Source organism: Ostrea edulis, chromosome 3 (genome assembly GCF_947568905.1).
Source record: "Ostrea edulis chromosome 3, xbOstEdul1.1, whole genome shotgun sequence".
Classification (NCBI taxonomy): domain Eukaryota; kingdom Metazoa; phylum Mollusca; class Bivalvia; order Ostreida; family Ostreidae; genus Ostrea; species Ostrea edulis.
This window is the reverse complement of record NC_079166.1, coordinates 82,196,985-82,216,807: the sequence shown is the minus strand read 5'-3', so window position 1 is coordinate 82,216,807 and position 19,823 is coordinate 82,196,985. Positions and strand designations below refer to the sequence as shown.

The window sequence follows — 19,823 nt, the reverse complement described above, 5'->3', positions numbered from 1 at the left end:
GGGGGTGCTTACTCCTCCTAGGCACCTGATCCCACCTCTGGTGTGTCCAGGGGTCCGTGTTTGCCCAACTATCTAATTTGTATTGCTTGTATGAGTTATGAGATTGATCACTGTTCGTTATCTTCACCTTTCATTCAAACTTTCGCTAACCATTAGAATTACCTTAGTTAAGCATTCTAAACATTCAAAATCGAAAATAAAATTTGAAAATATTCGGCTAAAATCGTGATGATACCCCTTTAAGTTCCAAGATGGTTGCAAATTCAAATATTGTTTTTCTTCAGCATGTCTAATTATTCCATGCTATAGCTCCGTAGACACTATGGACAATTTTACACTATGTTTTTGATTACAGGGACAACAGACATCAAATTTCTTCTGGGAGTTGAGGAAGTCATTGCCTAAAGGACTAGCCTTGACGGATATCTTATTATCCGACAAATATTTTGAAGTCGAATGTCCACCAAGATCATTAAATAACGAAGAAAAGAAAGCTATAGAAAATGTCAAAGAATGTGTTGTTAAAACCGTCATGCAGTTGCCTCAATGGGGAGAAGAAATTCCTTTGAATTGGATAAAGTTAGCCCACATTTTTAAGAAAAAGAAAAGAGAAGGAGAAAGAATCATGAAAAGAAATGCATTGCAAGAAATGGAAGAATTTGAATTTTCAGCTGAGCAGGACATTGACGATATGCTTCGATTTTTCCATGAAATTGGACATGTTTTGTATTTTGCAGATAAGAAATTGAAGGATACGATTATAATCAATGTCCAATGGTTTGTTGATGCGTTTAAATACATCATCACCGATCGAAAGCACATACCAGGCAGTAGTATGGCCTGTGACGAATGGATGAGAACAGGGAGAATTTCCGAATCAACCTTTCAGAAAATATGGATGGATTCAGGAGACGAATCGTACGCTCAGTATCAAGAGGACATTTTACCATATATGCAGAGACTTGGACTTATGACAAAAAAACTGACGGACTCAGAAAATAAACAAGATATGCACTACGTCCCAAGCATGAACAGAGTGGAATTTTCCGAGGAAAATCTAGACGTAATCAATAGAGGAGACAAAACACCTGTTCTTATTTTTCATTTCAAGACTTATTTGCCCCATTTTTTCTTCTTCCGTCTGGTTGTTAGTTGTTTGGAGAAGTGGACAGCGCTCGATCAAGACATGTTTTGTAAAAGTGCAGCATTTTACAAGACAGGCGATTATACCCATTGTATTGCCATTGCTGTTAACAAAACATCGATTCTGTTGCAAGTATTTACACCTGGTAAGAGAAAGAAGCTACAAACCGGAACAGTCGTAGAAATAAGGAATGAGGTTGAAAAGTTTGTTGAAGAAATAACAAAAACCTTTCACGATCAAGTTGGTTATGAAATAGGATACTCTTGTAAGGATGTGCCAATTACTATTGTCGATGAAAATTACTTTTTGTCAGAGTCCGAAGTGTTAGCATTTGAAGATGACGTAACATGTCCAAAGCATGTTAAGGCAAAATCACTCCATGACGTCAACAGACGTGACTTGATTGGATGTTGGAGGAGTGATATTTGAACGCTGTAGCGCAATACTACTTGCAGTAACACTATGACAAACAAGCACGGGCGCGTGTTTCAGAAGCGCAGTATGAAATGAGAACTGTTTGAATATTCATTCCACATACCCATCTGTATACTTTGATTCCCAAATTACCCTACACTATGATTGGTATACACTTAACCACATGTTATGGGATATGCATATAATATCAAACTTCCATATATCCGATGTAAAAAAAAAAAAAAAAAAAAAAATAGATATATCAATGTAATGTAGGAGTTATGATAGTGATCACTGTTCGTTATATTTGCCTTTCATTCACTTTGCATTTATGAATGACCTACGCCATTATGATATAAATCTAATAAATCCCACTGTGAAAATTGTACTTTTAGAATTAAAAATTTTAATCTACAAAACATCTACAGCTACGTACACTTGGCATATTTTACTGATTTGGGGCAGGAAACATCAAATCCACACATATTCAGATCAAAAAGTTAAAATCTATAAAACCCACACATATTCTTATCCATAAAATGTATAATATCCAGATATATTCTGATCAAAAATAATTTTTATTATATTCATGCATATCCTGATTAAAAAGAAAAATGTATTATATCCACATATATTCTGACCAAAAGGAAATTGTATCATATCCACATATATTCTGATGAAAAGTAAATGAATCATATCCAAATATATTCTGACCAAAAGAAAAAATGTATCATATCCACACGTATTCTGATCCCCAAAATTATTTCAAACCCACGCATGTCCTGATCAAAAAGAGAAAAAAAAAAGTATCATATCCACGTATATCCTGAACAAAAGCAAAATCATATCCGCAAATATTCTGATCAAAAATAAAATTTATCATTTCCCCACACTATTCCCTTTCAAACGAAAAAAAAATTACGTGGAGGATCAATATGGTCAAATATCCTGCGTAACTTTTAAAAACCGAAATGGTTCTAACCTAGCATTAGTGTACATATAATTCTAAACTAGTTCACCCGAATATATGTAACTGATTTTACCCGCTTATTTTATATTATATTTCAATATCAAAGATGCAGTGATTCTTTATCCCTACCATCCTAACTAGATTATAGTAATGGTTTGAATATTGTATTTCGTTTTTCCAATGTAACCCTTTATTGCATTTGTTTATTTTTACTGATGAATGAATTATTGCTGTTAGAAATTAAATATATTTTTCTGTCGATGATGGGAATCTTTTCGATATAACCTCTTCCATATCATTATTTTAGCTGTCATGTCTCCTACCTATACTATAAACAGGGAAGTAGTCGCCCCTTCTATCGTTGCTCATCTCGCCCTTGTGTGTGGGCAAATTTAAAGACTGGACGAGTCGGGTTTCCTTTCTAGGATTTTCGATCAGTTCTGTTTGGATATTTCAAACAGAAACCAATTAAGAGAAAGTTTAACAGGACAATGACCTTTATAAAATTTATCAGTTACCACTGCTTTTCGAAGACGTACGTCCCTCTATGTCTATAACTAAAATCAATAACAAGAAGTCTCATCTGACTTGTGTGTATTCGTATTGAGGGTACCCTTTAATATAATTTTACAAAGCTGGAGATCATTGACAAACCCTTTATGCCGCCACCCTAATTTAGAACAATTCTGGCAACGTCACAATATATATATATATATATATATATATATATATATACGTGACGTCAGTAGAGTATTGTATAAAACACCTGCTGCAGAAAAGACGTTATTTTGCTAAGAAACACCATGTATACACATTGATATACATTGTATGATGTGGGAGAGTCCCTCATGCGATGGGTTTCCAATCTTTTTTACTTTGAAAATTTGTACAGAAACGTAATTTGATGAAGTTACAAAGGAATGTTACTTTTTACCCGCTTTTAATTTGGAAATAATATACTGCTTTGATTGTAACTATCTGTATCAATAAAAGTGTGTAAGACTCCTCACAAGCTTTAGTGAGTGTTTTATCTATCAATGTGTATTTAATGATCGATTGTTTTCTGTCAAAATCGGTGTTTGGCAATATTTCAGATTCTACGACTACAAAAAGGTAACGAACAGTGATAAAACGCATATATCTTTCAACATGCAAATTCAAAATAGAACAAACATGAATCTCTGGAATCTGAAGTGTGACCAAGTGCCTAAGAGAAGTAAATATCCCTTGTTGACTTTTGTGAGCCTTATATCTGGATCAAGTAAACGAAAAAATCCACAGTCCAAACCAGAATGCAAATGACGGCCTAGCAATTGGTATGAAACACGTAGACAACAGTCGACCTAATGAACTATCATATTTACAGATTAGATCATTGTAACGACCATAGTATTAACAACATGCTGATTTTATAAAACACTGTTCACAACACTGTAATAGTAGCGTATTTGCCAGCAGCTTGTCCCAGTCTTTAAATTGATGTCTTATGAGGCAAAATTTATTCAAAACCTATATGAGAAAAAAATATGTTGTGCCTTCAACCCCGACACTTGGATACATCGAGGTTTTATCTAGTAAACTTAGTTTTATTTACATGTCGATTCGAAATAATCCAATAAACTCGAAATAAAAACAACACACCACAGTCTCTCACATTTCCTTCAGATTTGAATATTTTATTGATCATATGGGTTAACGACAATCTAAGTGTTATAAGATAGCTTGTGTAACATTAATTTTCAATGTTCTTTGAACGTACTGTAAGGCCCAAGACCTCCGACACGTGTTTTATAGTATACCCGGGTACATGCAGTGAAAACTCATTCATATAGACACATCTACGATAAAATGTACATAAGTCTCCCAAACACGCACATGGTGTAGTGTACTTGATTACAACTTTCGTAACATTTTTTGCAATATCGATGGATCCGTTCTTGACAAGATTTTGATACGTATGGCGATGCCATTCAAATAGGTTGCAACCAGATACCTCCTTTACAAAGCCCGAGTTACATGAGCTTGATAACTCAGTATTCAGGACCAGAGTTTTTTTTTTTTCATCAGTTGCCCAGAAGAGATGCACACATGAAGTGCAGATAGTGTTAGAGGAATGTTATGTAGAAAGAAGGTAGAAGACACAGGGTGGCATGGGAGATGGAAAGATTAATAAATTTTGTTCTCATGACGACAGATATTTAGGGGAAAACGATGTCCTTGAAGTTGAATGCAGTATGGAGATATATTCCCAGCTTGTTAGCTTGTTCGGATTGATGTAGTTAATCAAAGACAGCCAATAGTATATGTGTAAACGTACTGCGTGTGATCATCTTCCTGATCCCTTTCTTATTTCTACTACAGATTACTCCGTTTATCTTATCAATGCATAGGTTTCACGGCGGGTGTGGCCGGTCGACAGGGGATGCTTACTCCTCCTAGGTACTCGATCCCACCTCTGGTGTGTCCAGGGGTCCGTGCTTGCCCAACTTTTTATTTCGTGTTTCTTATAGGAGTTATGACACTTTCATCACTGTTCGTTATCTTATCCTTTCTTACTACATATCACCCGTCAAATTTAGACATATGCGATAATTCACCTTGTGTGTATACAAAGCGAGATTTGTCATGTCGAGATTATTGAAACATCTATTACGGGGGCCGGATGTGGTAGCGCAGTGGCAGAGCGTTCGCTACGTAGTCAGGGTGACGTAAGTTTCAAGCCCACTCGTGCCAGAACCACATCCAACTTTTGACATAAACAGGTTGGGAGCACTTCTCTATAGTAAGATCTCGCTAAACGGTGATTATCCCTCTTTAGTGAGAAAGTGAACATTTCCATAAACCGGTGTTTTGGTGTCTTGATTGAAAACAATGGAGAATTCCGTGCTATGTAGAATTAGTGCGACCCACACTCAACATGCCACGTATTGTGTCTATACAACACCATCAAGAAATTTCATATCAACTATGCTGCGTATGAAGGAAGGAGGCTGAAATCCAATACACATTGTGAGTGTTTTTATTTTAATTTACATATTTGCAGAAGAATCGGACATTTTGTTACTTTTTCTTCTTTCTTTTTTTCACGTGAAACAGGAAGAGAAGCAATCCTCGGGTGTGTTTTTTTCGGTTGTAAGGGATATATTTTCTCTCGCTACAGAGGGATAATCGCGTTTTCGCGAGAATATCTCGCTATAGGGCAAGTGTTTCCAACCTGATAAAGATAAGTAGCGATTCCTCTTTCGCCAAAACGTTAGCCTTTGAAAGTGAGAATTTTGGTCTTTCTGATAGAACCTTAAGACGGAGTTCCCCTGAAGCAGAAGGCATTATTACGTTAGGAAACCAACATGTTTGCCAATTATACAGTCCTTATAATGAGGAAAATGTGAAGGTAACAACATTGATCAATTTCAATCATATTGTTTGCCAATACAACCTGTCGTTAGTTCAATCCTGTCTTACTTGCTCCCTATCAAATGTTAAGCCGTTTTTTAGATATCGATTTGTACTACGTATTACCCCCATTTACCTGATCAAGATATACATGTATGACTCACTATGGCTGTGACCGATCGACAGCGTATGCATACTCCTCCAAGGCACCTAGTACGTCTTTAGGTGTTTCAAGGGGCCCGTGTTTGTCCTACTTTTAATCTAAGTGAACAAGAACAGACACCAAACAGTCATTTATTACATGTGATTTAAACTTCTGTACACAATGACCATTCAACAAAAGAAATATTCTTCAAAATGACTCAAAATAAATCTATACCACTTGTTTATGTTTTCCCTCTTACCCGATATTCCATTACTGTCAGAGTCGGAAGTGCTTTAACAATTTCCTCTCTCTCCTCTTCTAAAAGGTAATTGTACGGCTCACTGTAGTAGAGAATGGGTCTCTCTTCCTCCTTCAACAGGAGTGATTCACGTGATAATGTCTGAATCTTTGTCATTGTATCTTCCTCCATAAATAACCTTGTAAATGTGACCTGTAATGAAATATGAAGCCTTCTGTTTAAAATGTCATGAAGATAGCCCTCTCAATGCAAGATAGAATGTGGGTTGTAACAGACTGATTTTGAATTCTAAGCTGTTGAAAATGTAAATGGTTCCCGGCATCGTCGGAAACCCACGGTTGATTACGCTTCGTTCCTCTCTCCATCACCCGTGGGTCCATTCATACCTACTCGCTCGTTCTCATGAATAATTAATGAGGCAATTTGATTGGGCGCTCATGGAAAACCCTAAGCGAATTTGTCCAATCAAAAAGACGCTTTCAGCCCAATTTTGGTATACAATTGCTGTGATAGCAAAGTTAAGTTAGTGCTACCTTTAAAAACAGGAGAGTTCCATTACTATAACGATTACTTTGATTGGACGATATCTTAAAATAGTTATTCATGAGAACGAGCGAGTAGGAATGAATGGACCCACGGGTGATGGAGAGAGAAACGAAGCATAATCAACCGTGGGTTTCCGACGATGGGTTCCCGGTAAAATACGGGTAATTATGGGGTTTCTGAATTATTGACCCACATTAAAGGATCAATATAATTATTGCCTGTTCAATAAGACATGTATCATCCACTCAAAAAATCCTCAAAAGAAAGTATATATCAACAACACGAGGTTCATGAGCCACAATGCTCGCATAAGTCACACGGGCCCTGTTGTTCTAAGTCGGAATATTTCTAAAATATTTTCTACCCCCTTTGTTCCTATGAAAATATTTGAACCCATATCATGGCCGCAACCTAGTCCCATAGGGTCGTAATTAACTGAACCAAATTTACATAGGAATGCATCTTTAAGAATATTACTAACATTGTGCTCTTACTGTTCTGGTGAAGATGTTTATAGCTATATTCAAGTACTACACGGCAGGTAAAATTTGATTCCCATATTACATTCCCACTCTTGTACCAAGAGTTCATAGTTTTAAAAAAAGAAATGTTTTAAATACATTGTCCTATATGTACACCCCTGGAAAGGATCAATTTCACAATGCCAGTGATGATACTGAAAAATTTCAAATTTAAATGATTAGGTCTTGTGACTTTAAATCGAAGGGTCCATTTACTCTTTGGGGGCTACAGTAACAAATTTGATGTATATCATAAGAAAATTAACAGGATATTGAGCGGACAATATCTTACTATGCCCAGTTTGACCCTTGACCATGAATCCTCAAAATAAAGAGGGCCATACACTCCTTAGTATGTACCAGTTTGTCAAGTAAAGGGTTCTCAAGATATTGAGCAAACAATATTTCCCTTTGTCCAAAGTACATTGACCTTATGACCTCAAAATCTATTAGGGTTATTTACGTTTTAGGGATGACCAGTATAAGAAGGTGTATATATGTCAAGCAAAGGGTCTTCAATAATTAGAGAGAACAGCACTCGGTCTACTAACGTACACACTGACTGATCAACATACCGACCGATAGGTGCAAACCAACATGCCTCCGTCTTCAATGGATCATGAAAACTTGAGTTCACACAACTTGGGAATGTTTGCATATTGATGATTTACCGTAGTGTGGACTTATGACTGTTGAAAAGAATGCATTAAAATGTCCTATATATATCTATCTTCAGGTAAAACTTTCTATCCAAATTTTAACCCTACCTTCCCACAGGGGCCCTAACCTTTTAAAAATATATTGCATATCAATTATGGCCCTATGGTTCTTGAAAATATGAATTTCGAATATTCTTCCCATATTCATGTACTTTGAATCTGTGTTATGGGTCAAATCTACCCCAGGGCATTAATTTGAACAAACCTACCCAAGTGCATTGGTTTAAACAAATGTACCCCAGGGCATTTATTTGGCAAACTTCATTTTTCATTATCTGAGGATCACAATATGACTACCTATATTCACGACCCCCTTTTCTTTGAAATTATTTTCCAAATTATATCCCATTCATTTCCCTATGAAAAGTTAATGATTTGAAAAAAAAACAACTGTACTACCTGAGGTTGCTTAATGTATATCAGAATGACTAACCATGCCTTGTCGTTCTTGAGAAGACAATTTTTCTTTTTTTCAATATTTTCATGTGTAGAAGTGTAATCTCCTATTTCTGCCTAATCTTATCTCATTGGTCCATGATCTGAACACGCTAAAATCTATAACAACTGACAATATATAAGAGAGGCTTTACATTAGTTTCAGTTTTTGTAGCCCAGTGGTTTCTGAGTTGTTTTTTTAAATGGCCCATGCAACTCTATTTTGACCATTTTGTGATTATTTTCACTTGGTGGAGAGTATGTCGCTTTATTTGATCAATATAAAATCCGCTTTACCCAAATTTTTATACCAAATTTCCTCGAAATTGGCACAGTAATTCGAAGGTCTATCTTTGCTCCTCACGAAAATATTAACAGCTGTGAAGGAGAAACTTCAAACTTACTGTGCGACTACATATGCCAGAAGTGGTGTTAATCAAATGTGGATTCTAAAAAATTCTAAAGAACTTTTAGTAAACTTGAAATCGCAGAATTTTTCCCAAATCAATAACATTAAAACCTATGACTTTTCAACACTATACACGATCATTCCTCACGATAAATTAAAGACTAGACTTTTTGATATCATAGACAGTTGCTTCCTCAACAAAAATGGAAAACGGAAATATTCATATCTAGTGATCAGTTATTCAAAAACTTACTTTGTTAAACACCACTCTGATTCCACACACCAGTACTCTGAAGTTGAAATAAAAAATATACTCGAGTTCCTCATTGACAATATCTTCGTGGTCTTTGGTGATCAGGTCTTCTAACAGTCTGTTGGAATGTCCATGGGCACGAATTGTGCTCCTTTGTTAGCTGACCTGTTTCTATATTCATATCAAGCAGAATCTATTCAAAAACTTCTATGTGAGAAGAAAAAATATATCGCTGTGGTCTTCAATTCGACATTTCGATATATCGATGACGTTTTATCTATTAACAATAATAACTTTTATTCATATGTCGATTTGATATATCCCTGTGAGCTCGAAATAAAGGACACCACATAGTCGTCCACTTCTGCTTCATACTTAGATATCTTATTGAAAGTAGACATTAACGGCAAACTGACAACTCAACTGTATGACAAACGGGATGATTTCAGCTTCTCCATCGTCAACTTCCCATATTTATGTAGCAATATTCCATTATCCCCTGCATATGGTGTTTATATAGCTCAACTGATTCGATATGCAAGAGCTTGTTCTGCGTATAGTCAGTTTTTAAATCGAGGTAAGCTACTGACAAACAAGTTGATGGTACAGGGGTTTCAAGAGTCTCGATTGAAGTCAGCATTTCGCAAATGTTATGGTCGTTATAACGATCTAGTTCGTCAATACAACCTCTCATTGGGTCAAATGCTGTCTGACGTGTTTCATACCGATTGTTAAGCTGTTCTTGGCACACTAATTTTGACTACGGATAACTCCGTTTACCTGATCAGGAAATAGGGCTCATGGCGGGTGTGACCGGTCAACAGGGGATGCTTACTCCTCCTAGGCACATGATCCCACCTCTGGTGTGTCCAGGGGTCAGTGTTTGCCCAACTATCTAATTTGTATTGCTTATAGGAGTTATGAGATTGATCACTGTTCGTTATCTTCACCTTGCATTGATGCAAAAAACACATGTATATAATTAAAAAGAGTAATCAGAAGAGCTCACTTGAGCTGAGGTAAGCTGTAAACCTTTGTTTACAGTTAAAAGAAAAAAGATACGAATAATAATTATATATCTCACTCTGAATTAAAATTAGACTGGTGTATTCGAATCATCTTAGGTACACCTCAATGCATGGAAGTGTATCATACAGAAGCAGAATTCTTTTTATCCTTAACCAACTTGCCATTATTTTGACTTAAATGCTTGAGGAAACACAGCAATTTATATTTTTAGCCTACATTTCAAATCATAATACATATTTGTGCATGTGTCTGTTTTCAGAGTACTTTTGGGAAAATTTGAGTGATTCACCACACTTTGAACAAGGGTATATTAATTCAGGTCTTCAAAGGAATCCTAGATTTGTCGACAAGGTATAACATCTTCCGATATTTGAATGTAATGATTATGTTTTCAAGATTTACAGTATATTATTATGTCACCCGTACAAAGCATGCAGATAATTATGTTTCTTACAATTTTTTTTATAGTATTTAACATCTTTTTATCATGTTTTAATATGGTTATATATGTACATGTACCACTAGAAGTTGAAGTACATGATTGTATGTGTTCAGTGTTTTATTATGTAAAATCCATATTTACAGATGTAGGAGTACAACTACATTTACAAATTATGTACATACATGCAAAGGCACAAACACAATTTGTACCTGAAAACCTTCATCAGATACAAGTCAAACAATTTAAGATTATAAGAATAAAGCTAATAATTGTACATGTAGCAGATCTTAGAAATATTTTCATGAAGAGATACATGTACATTATTGCTTTTGCTATCACTTTGCCTGTATTTCTGTCTTGGTTGAGTATGGTACATTTGCAGATGACACACACTGTTTCATGAAATACTGAATCTTAATTATTGACAAATCCTATAATTTCATAATATTACATTTTTTGTTACATACTGAATAACTGCATGATTTTTTCCTTTTAGAAGCCATATGTTTTAAATAATCCCTGCCCAACAAATAGTAAAGTACGTGTCTTTGTGTAAATTGTAAGTATTCAGTATCTAAAGTGTAAGTTGTAAGTATTTCGAAGCATGATGTTACAGTTAATTTATTAAGTCTCCCTCTAGCTAGTTTTCAGGGGGATACATATTATTTTTGTACTCTCTGTCTGCCCGTCTGTCTGTCACAAATTCTATTGTGAACGCTTTTCCTCCTATATGGTGTATCGGATAGACTTGAAACTTTGTAAAATTCGTCATTGCAATTGTAGATGTGCATATTGTTGGGACGGGAGGATTCAATTATTTTCCTAAAAGGTATAGTGGATCTAAGAGAGGTGGAAGATGTTTAAATAGCTTCTGAATGCTTCTTTTCTGATATGTATTATCAGATATACTTAAAAGTTTTCACATTACTTCAATGCCATTTGCAGAAAGGCATATTGTAGGGACAGGAGGATCCATATGTTTTCTTAAAATCTGAGGGGTGGATGATAAGAAATAGTTTGTGAACACTTCTATATGGCTTATCAGAGTTCATAATGCTTACACATATATATGCTCCTGCTCATGCTTTCTCCTCCATACCCACAATAAGGGGCAGTTTCATTCGGAAAACTTCCAATTTGGGGAGCTGAGACAGGGAGACATTTGTATTCCTAAAAACAATCTTTAGTTTCAAATTGTGATTGTGGTATTTTTGTTTCTCTTCTATAAAATGTTAATCATATTAAATATCTATTTTGAAAAAACTCACAAAATATATAGTAAAATTATAATTAAGATTTTTCTTTCTGGTAAAATAGGCATAGTTTATGTACAGTGTAGATAGAAATAAATCACATAGCATAGAAAAATTTCAAATCGATTCTAGCTTACATGAGCTGAAAGCTTGAGAGAGCAATTCTGATCACATTTTGCTGTCATCAGTCCATCTGTTCAACAATTTCGACTTCTTCTCCAGAACCACAGTGTTAATTTCAGCCTAACTTGCCACCCTTCTCAGGGGATATAATCTCAAAAATAGGTAGGGATCATTTAAAAATCACAGGGCCAGAAGAGCTGAAGTGTACATCCAAGCTTCCTGGCATCATGTAGATTCAAATTTATTAAAATCATGACCCCTAGGAATAGGATGGGGCTACAATAGGGGATCAAAGTTTTACATGCAAATGTATAGGGAAAATCTTTAAAAATCTTCTTCTCAAGAACCACTGGACCAGGAAAGCATAAATTTAAAAGAAAGCTTCCTGACATAGTGCAGATTCAAGTTTTTGAAAATCATGGCCCCCGGGGGTAGGATGGGGCCACAATTGGGGATCGAAGTTTTACATACATATATATAGGGACAATATTTTAAAATCTCCTTCTCAAGATACACTGGACCAGAAAGGTTTATATTTACATAAAAGCTTCCTTACATAGTGCAGATTCAAGTTTGTTAAAACCATGGCCCCCGGGGTAGGATGGGGCCACAATAGGGGATTAAAATTTCACATACAAATATATAGGGAAAATCTTTTTAAATTTTCTAAAGAATCATTGGGCCACAAAGGCTTACAAATGCGTGAAAGCTTCCTGACATAGTACAGATTTAAGTTTGTTAAAATTATGCCCCCAAGGGGAAGGATGGGGCCACATTACGGGATCAAAATTTTACATACAAATATATCTATAGTGAAATTTGTTTTCTCAAGAACCATTAGGACAACGAAATTTACATTTACATGAAAGCTTCCTGACATAGCGCAAATTCAATTTTGTAATAATCATGGTAACCCATGTGAACAATGTTGGCTTCTTGTCTTTAATGCTATTGATACTAAATTGAAACTGAATAAATATTTAGAAGGCGTAATTAAGGCAGGCCTTTACCAAAACTGGAATTAATTTCATGATTCCAGGGTGCTTATTGTCGTTATCAATTGAAAGACTTTTGTATAAAAAGTCCGTGCATAATTAGGAAAATCAGAAAAGGATGTACCAACATTGTGAATTTCGCAACCCAGGGTTTTGACTTGAGGACGGGTACATCATGTACATTAGTACATTAGTACATCATGTTGTGTTGATTTATTACATATATTATATCATGCAAAGTCTTTTAAGTTGGTACTATAGAAAACCCTCACTGCTACAGCCCTGAGCGTTAAACATAGATCTCTAAATTTGTGGTACCTCACCTACAGCTGGTGAAGTCTCAATATGAGTGAAAAATTCTCAAAAAAAGTAAAAAAAAAAAAACAATAAATCAGCATTCATACTTCTTACTGGAAAATAAAATTTAGATAGCTTATATTGATCATTGTGATTTTTTTTCAGAGATTCATTTTGAGGAAATAGCTGGTATACACGTAGTGCACATTCCTAAATGAATTCATCAGTTTACATTAAAGGACACAACGCATGTTTCTAAACTTTTTCATTTTTTCAGCAAAATTAACTCTTTTAATGCCTAAAACTACTTTAAATGTGTTTTAAATGAAATATTTTGCGTAGTTTTCGAGTTTGAAAGCGATGAAATTCAAATCTTGCGATATGCATATTTTCTTTCGCTAGTTTACGCGCCATTTTGTGTGACGTCATATGCGCCCTCGGGTTTGAAAACATCTATTAGCCATTTCATAAACAGATTAGATTTAATCGACAATAAACCAATTGTCACGTTAACGGCTTGTAAATAATAATGCATTAAGATGTTTTGTGCCGTGCTCGGGTGTACTAGTTGTCAGTAGAAAGGATTTAGACTGAGTATTTTTCAATTTTTCGAAGGAAGGTACGAAAAAAAGACGTGGATAATTTTTTTGTTGGAGCAAGAACTTTACCTTAAAAAACACACCCAGTCACCTTTTCAAACATCGCTTGGACAGAGACCCTGATAAACTGCGAGAAAATGGATATATCGAAGCAATAAGCACTGGTAGGCCTATAGCATACATTCTGTTTTGCTCTTCAAATTCAATACACACTCGGATCAACTGACCTTCACCTTGTAACAACATATATCGACGATACAATGTAACTTCTACCAACTGGTAGATTTACAACAACAAAAAATAAAGATACAAAATAATTGAACTTTTAATTATACAAATAATAGAATATTGTATTTCCTAACTTTAAATTGAATCATAAAATTATTTCTTTATTGAACTCGTAGCATCTTGAGTGCGTCAGTAGGCTATAACGCCGTGCTCCCACTTCGTACTTCCTAAAGACGTGCAGATCATAATTCAAAAATAGTAATAAGATTGCTTTATCAAAATAAAATAATGTGATTACCACTTTGAATATTTTTATTGATTTGTGTGTGTGTTGTCTTTTTCTTTCTTTCCGAAATGCACGCGTGACAATAGCTTGGCATAGGGCCTAGTTGTCAACAATTTAACGTATCATAATTTGTCTAATCCAAAAATAAATAATGATTGCACTGGGTTTTTTTTATTTTTTTTTTTATTTTTAGAAAAACAGCGCCAATTACAGATGTATAAAGGAATAACATCCCCAAACAGTTTGTAGACGGCGATTCATATAAACATTATTTACTCGCAATATTGCCGATTTCATACACGCTTTACTTTGGGTATTTACATCGTTATATGTGTGCAATGGTGACGAACACAGATAAAACTCGGACAATTTGTCAACATCGATTTAAATGTTGCCCATGGTAAATAGATTAGGCCCCTAAAAGTTGAGTTTTTCATAATATCTCGCAGTACTTTCACAATCCGAAGGGCGCATGTGACGTCACTGTACCACGTGACTACCTACCTAATTAACTTGACTTTTTGAAATCGGGGCTTAGATTTAAGTCTGTATTGTGGTTAATTATCGCAAAATTTCGGCGAACGAACTATTAGAATTAATTACTATAAGCATAAAGAAGATAAAATGCATGTAATATTGTATACTTTGAAAACATGAGATGTGTCCTTTAAGGATCTACCTTCAAATCATGTAATATGGTGTCTGGGATACTATACATGTCACGGACTAAAGTTATGAATATAACTTCCAAGAATTTTTAAGAAATTGTTATAACTCTAAAATGTATGTACAGTAAAGCCTCGGTAATACAGACGCCATTAATCCGGACGCTTCATCTTCCGAACGATTTTTCTAAGGAACGGAATTTTTATACGTTATTTTGCATCATTAATCCGGAAATTTGCGTTCCGGATCCGGACGGTCATTTTTTACTACAAAACTTTAAAATGCAATGAAAATTGTACCGTTAATCCGGACGGTAATTCTTTTTGAGGGAAGGTCTGTGTTAGAGACAATTTTAGCAAGGCGTAAATTATAAAGAAAACAAGCCAAACTGGCTAATTGAAGCGATTATCTATACCCCGTCAACACCTCCCTTTAATTAGATGTTGTGTGATGTGTGTCACGCCGAACCCGTGAATCGTGACAGATTGAAATGGCCGGTCTCTTTAAGAAGTAAAAGTGTGATGAAATGTTTGAAGTGTAAATGATTATGTTAGTTACTTAGTCTAATGATTTATTTATTTACAGTTACATATAGTGCTTCATTATTTGTTTTAGTGCATACGGTACACAGTTTTATATATGTATTTGTAGTGCTAATATACATGTACAATGTAAGCATATAGGCAAATAAACTGCACACGTATATTTCAATTTTAGAGCTTTGGAATGTATTGATCATATGATCGCTGTTCGTTATCTTCACCTTTCATGTAAATGTTAACATTATCCTGATTTATTTACTAATGCAAATGGTTAAATCCAATGATAGAATGTGTTTTATTCACTATGCATCAATAAAGTAAAAAATATGTGATTCAGTTATCTGGACGCTTCGTTTATCCGGACGATTTTGTTGGAAACCAAAGTATCCGGATTAACAAGGCTCCATTGTATAGATATAATATATATATATATATATATATATATATATATATATATATATATATATATATATATATATATAAACGAAGCGTCCAGATAACTGAATCATATATATATATATATATATATATATATATATATATATATATATAACAATCTTGAAAAATTACAGAAATCAGATAAATTTAGAGGGAAAACTTACAAAACAATGTGATTATGGAATAAAATGGTGGGAAGATAATGATATGGAGCGATTAAGTTCAAAACAATATTAGGTAGTCCGTACCACTGATGATTCGGATATGGTGAACAGCGAAAAACAATGATTGCCAGAAGAACACGATTAAACAACAAACAAAGTCAATCAAAGGACACTGATCTAGCATTAGAATCAACAATCGAATAGGTGAATGGGAGAGAAGTCTAAGGGAAAAGATTCAGTATTATTTTTCAAGGTAATTTATTTTTCAAGGTCAGACAAATTGAAGCCGCATTCTAGAAATTCTGATATCGCAACATAAAGAGCTATGCGAATCCGAATTTATGTTGATTTAGAATAATGTTTTACCATAGTTTAGAGGTCTTAAGATGATATATTAATAAAATACTAGTCTTCAAGGTCAATACATTTTTTTCCTTATTATCATCCCCCCTTTTTTATTTTAAAAAGACTTTCTCTGACAAGCGGTGTTTGCTTTGCAAATTTACCCATAATTCAGAAACGTTCCAAAGCTTCACTACAGGCAAAACGTATAAAATATTGGGTCAACTCTCCTGTAAAACCAACAACTGCATATACCTCATCAATTGTAAACAATGTGGACAACAATATGTTGGGGAAACTACAAACATCAGACTTAGGACCAACAACCACCGATCAACCATCAAAACCAAACGCGTGACCGAACCCGTAGGTGAACATTTCAACAAAGAAGGTCACATTTGGCAAGACATGCAAGTGGTTGTTATTGATCATAACCCATTATGGACCGATGCAGAGAGAAAGAGCACGGAAAACTCCTGGATGCACCGTTTGAAATCATTCCGTCCAGGTGGAATGAATAATTTGAATGATTTCACGCGCATGAATCCAGGATAAATCCTTAGTTAAAATCAGTTTCCATAGCCTAATCGCCAAAATTCACCCGATAAGATATCTTATTTTGTTTGATTAATATAAATACAATTCGTTTCCCCGGTTTCAAGACTCTGACCTTGAGTTCCTTTATTTAACCTTGAGTTCCTTGTTTAGCCATAGCGAGGATTCCCAGGATTGCGATTGTTGTTTGACCTTCAATACTTCCTAATTATGTTAGAACATCATAAGAAATCATTACAATTATGATATTATATAGCTCTTTCTCTCTCTCTCTCTCTCTCTCTCTCTCTCTCATTTTTAAAATTTTAAAATATAAAAAGGGGGGGGGATGATAATAAGGAAAAAAATGTATTGACCTTGAAGACTAGTATTTTATTTATATATCATCTTAAGACCTCTAAACTATGGTAAAACATTATTCTAAATCAACATAAATTCGGATTCGCATAGCTCTTTATGTTGCGATATCAGAATTTCTAGAATGCGGCTTCAATTTGTCTGACCTTGAAAAATATATTACCTTGAAAAATAATACTGAATCTTTTTCCTTAGACTTCTCTCCCATTCACCTATTCGATTGTTGATTTTAATGCTAGATCAGTGTCCTTTGATTGACTTTGTTTGTTGTTTAATCGTGTTCTTCTGGCAATCATTGTTTTTCGCTGTTCACCATATCCGAATCATTAATGGTACGGACTACCTAATATTGTTTTGAACTTAATCACTCCATATCATTATCTTCCCACCATTTTATTCCATCATCACATTGTTTTGTAAGTTTTCCCTCTAAATTTATCTGATTTCTGTAATTTTTCAAGAATAATTTTATTTTCATCCCGACCAGACCATGGTACAAACTCTCTAAACCATAGTCAGTAAACACGCTTTACAACGAAACCACCACCATTTTTATCACTCAGTACAATAGTGTATCACTCTTGTCACCAATGTAGTTTATCGATACTTGTCGTTTTTGCGTGTTTTTTGTTTATGTAATATATGTCTCTTGATAAAGACGCGGGTTGCGTCGAAAATTTGAGTTTTAAAAAACCAACAGTGTCGTGGCCTTTTCAGTGCTTTTATAAATTTCTTTACTGGCCTTGTATCTTCTCAGATCCGACACTTTAAGAAAGTAGGGTGTTGTTGGGTTTTTGTGCTTTTATATATATATATATATATATATATATATATATATATATATATACTGATATTGAATTAAATTTTATAAAATTTCAGCATCTGATTTTATGTATATAGATATATTCTAGAGATATAGATTTATAGATATATTTAAGAGATTTTCCACTCTAAAAGTTTGATATCTTTAATATTTAAGACAAAAAAACTTTTATGCAGATACAGTGGTGCAAGGCCACCACAAATAGATTCTTCGGTTCTCAGACAATTGTTTTTTCAAAATAAATGGGAGGACTAAGGTAGGTAGGGGGTTTAGTTTTTCAGTTTATCTCCATGTTACAAATGGGGTAGGGGTTTTTGTCCGTGTTTTTTTTTGTGCACTTTCACTTTTAAATATCTCCCAAAAAGTTCAACCACTTCGGAAATTTTCACTGTTGAAAAAACCTTATCGCTGTCAGCCGTTTTGTTTCGACCTACGAAAACGTCGTACTTCAACTCATCCTTGATTTCATCAATTTGTTCCTTCGCGGTTTCAATTTCACCGCCCAGACGTTTCTTGCAAAGCGTATCAACTGTCAAGGACGAGTCTACCGGTATAATTGTCTATGGAACAATCTGTTTTTAGTTTAAAATAATCTCAATGCTGACAAGAACTGTTTCTGTCGCCATATTGTTTACATCAACTAAGCAGCACGTCTTGTTAGCAAGGCGCTTTACGATTTTGGCGCCAAAACACATTTTTTTTCCGGGGCGGCAATAACTCGTGTCAGGGGCCGATTTTTTTTTTGGGGGGGGGGTGTCTGAGAACCAGAGAATTGATTTGATGTGGCCTAACATTGTCTTACTTTCTGATCAATACACATAGATAAGAAAACTATGTATATTCCAGTACATGTGGGAAATGTTCAACTAATGAGCAATAACTTGTACATAGTACTTCTTAACCAACTTTAATACTGTATAACTATAACTACCTGCTTGCATGCTTTGCAGAGCACAGTCGTAGTAATGATTCACATTTGCTGATGAATTTCTTTAGTATAAAGAGTAAAATTGGTACGTTAAGTTATAAATTCATGGAAATGCATTTTAGGCTTTTCACAGATGCCCCAACATTTTCTTTTTCACTTTTAGTGATCAAAATCTACTGTCTAACGTATTTAAAAGATTTCACATAAAATTTAAGGTTATACATTATCATAGTATGTTATTGTTTACGAAATTTTCAAAAGAAATGGATATCGATCTAAGTTTAATATATCTGTCACATTTCAAGCAGTTTTGGGGTAAAACGTGTCATTTGGACTATGCAATATTGAGATGCTTTATATTACAATGAGTTATATTTTAAATGTTTACAATAACAAATGAAAAATATTTTTATCAAAAGTCGTGAAACAGTCCCTTTACGATAAAAATATGTATATATTCATATAATTTGTATAAATCCTGCTAATCTAACTTCTTCCTAAATGAGGTGTATGGCACGCCATATTTATATCTATTCCTATAACTAAGG

At 34.6% G+C, this 19,823-nt stretch overlaps 1 protein-coding gene across 4 annotated transcripts in view; it reads left to right on the top strand.

Annotated features, from left to right (window-relative positions):
• Positions 1-3,537, top strand: part of LOC125677494 (uncharacterized) — a 191,333-nt gene extending 187,796 nt beyond the window's left edge. For all 4 annotated transcript variants that reach the window (XM_056159176.1, XM_056159178.1, XM_056159177.1 and 1 more), the window contains one exon: positions 356-3,537. In XM_056159176.1, the coding sequence (XP_056015151.1) occupies positions 356-1,573 (1,218 nt within the window). In that variant the 3' untranslated portion in view covers positions 1,574-3,537. The remainder of the gene's footprint in view (positions 1-355) is intronic.
• The last annotated feature ends 16,286 nt before the right edge of the window (positions 3,538-19,823 follow it).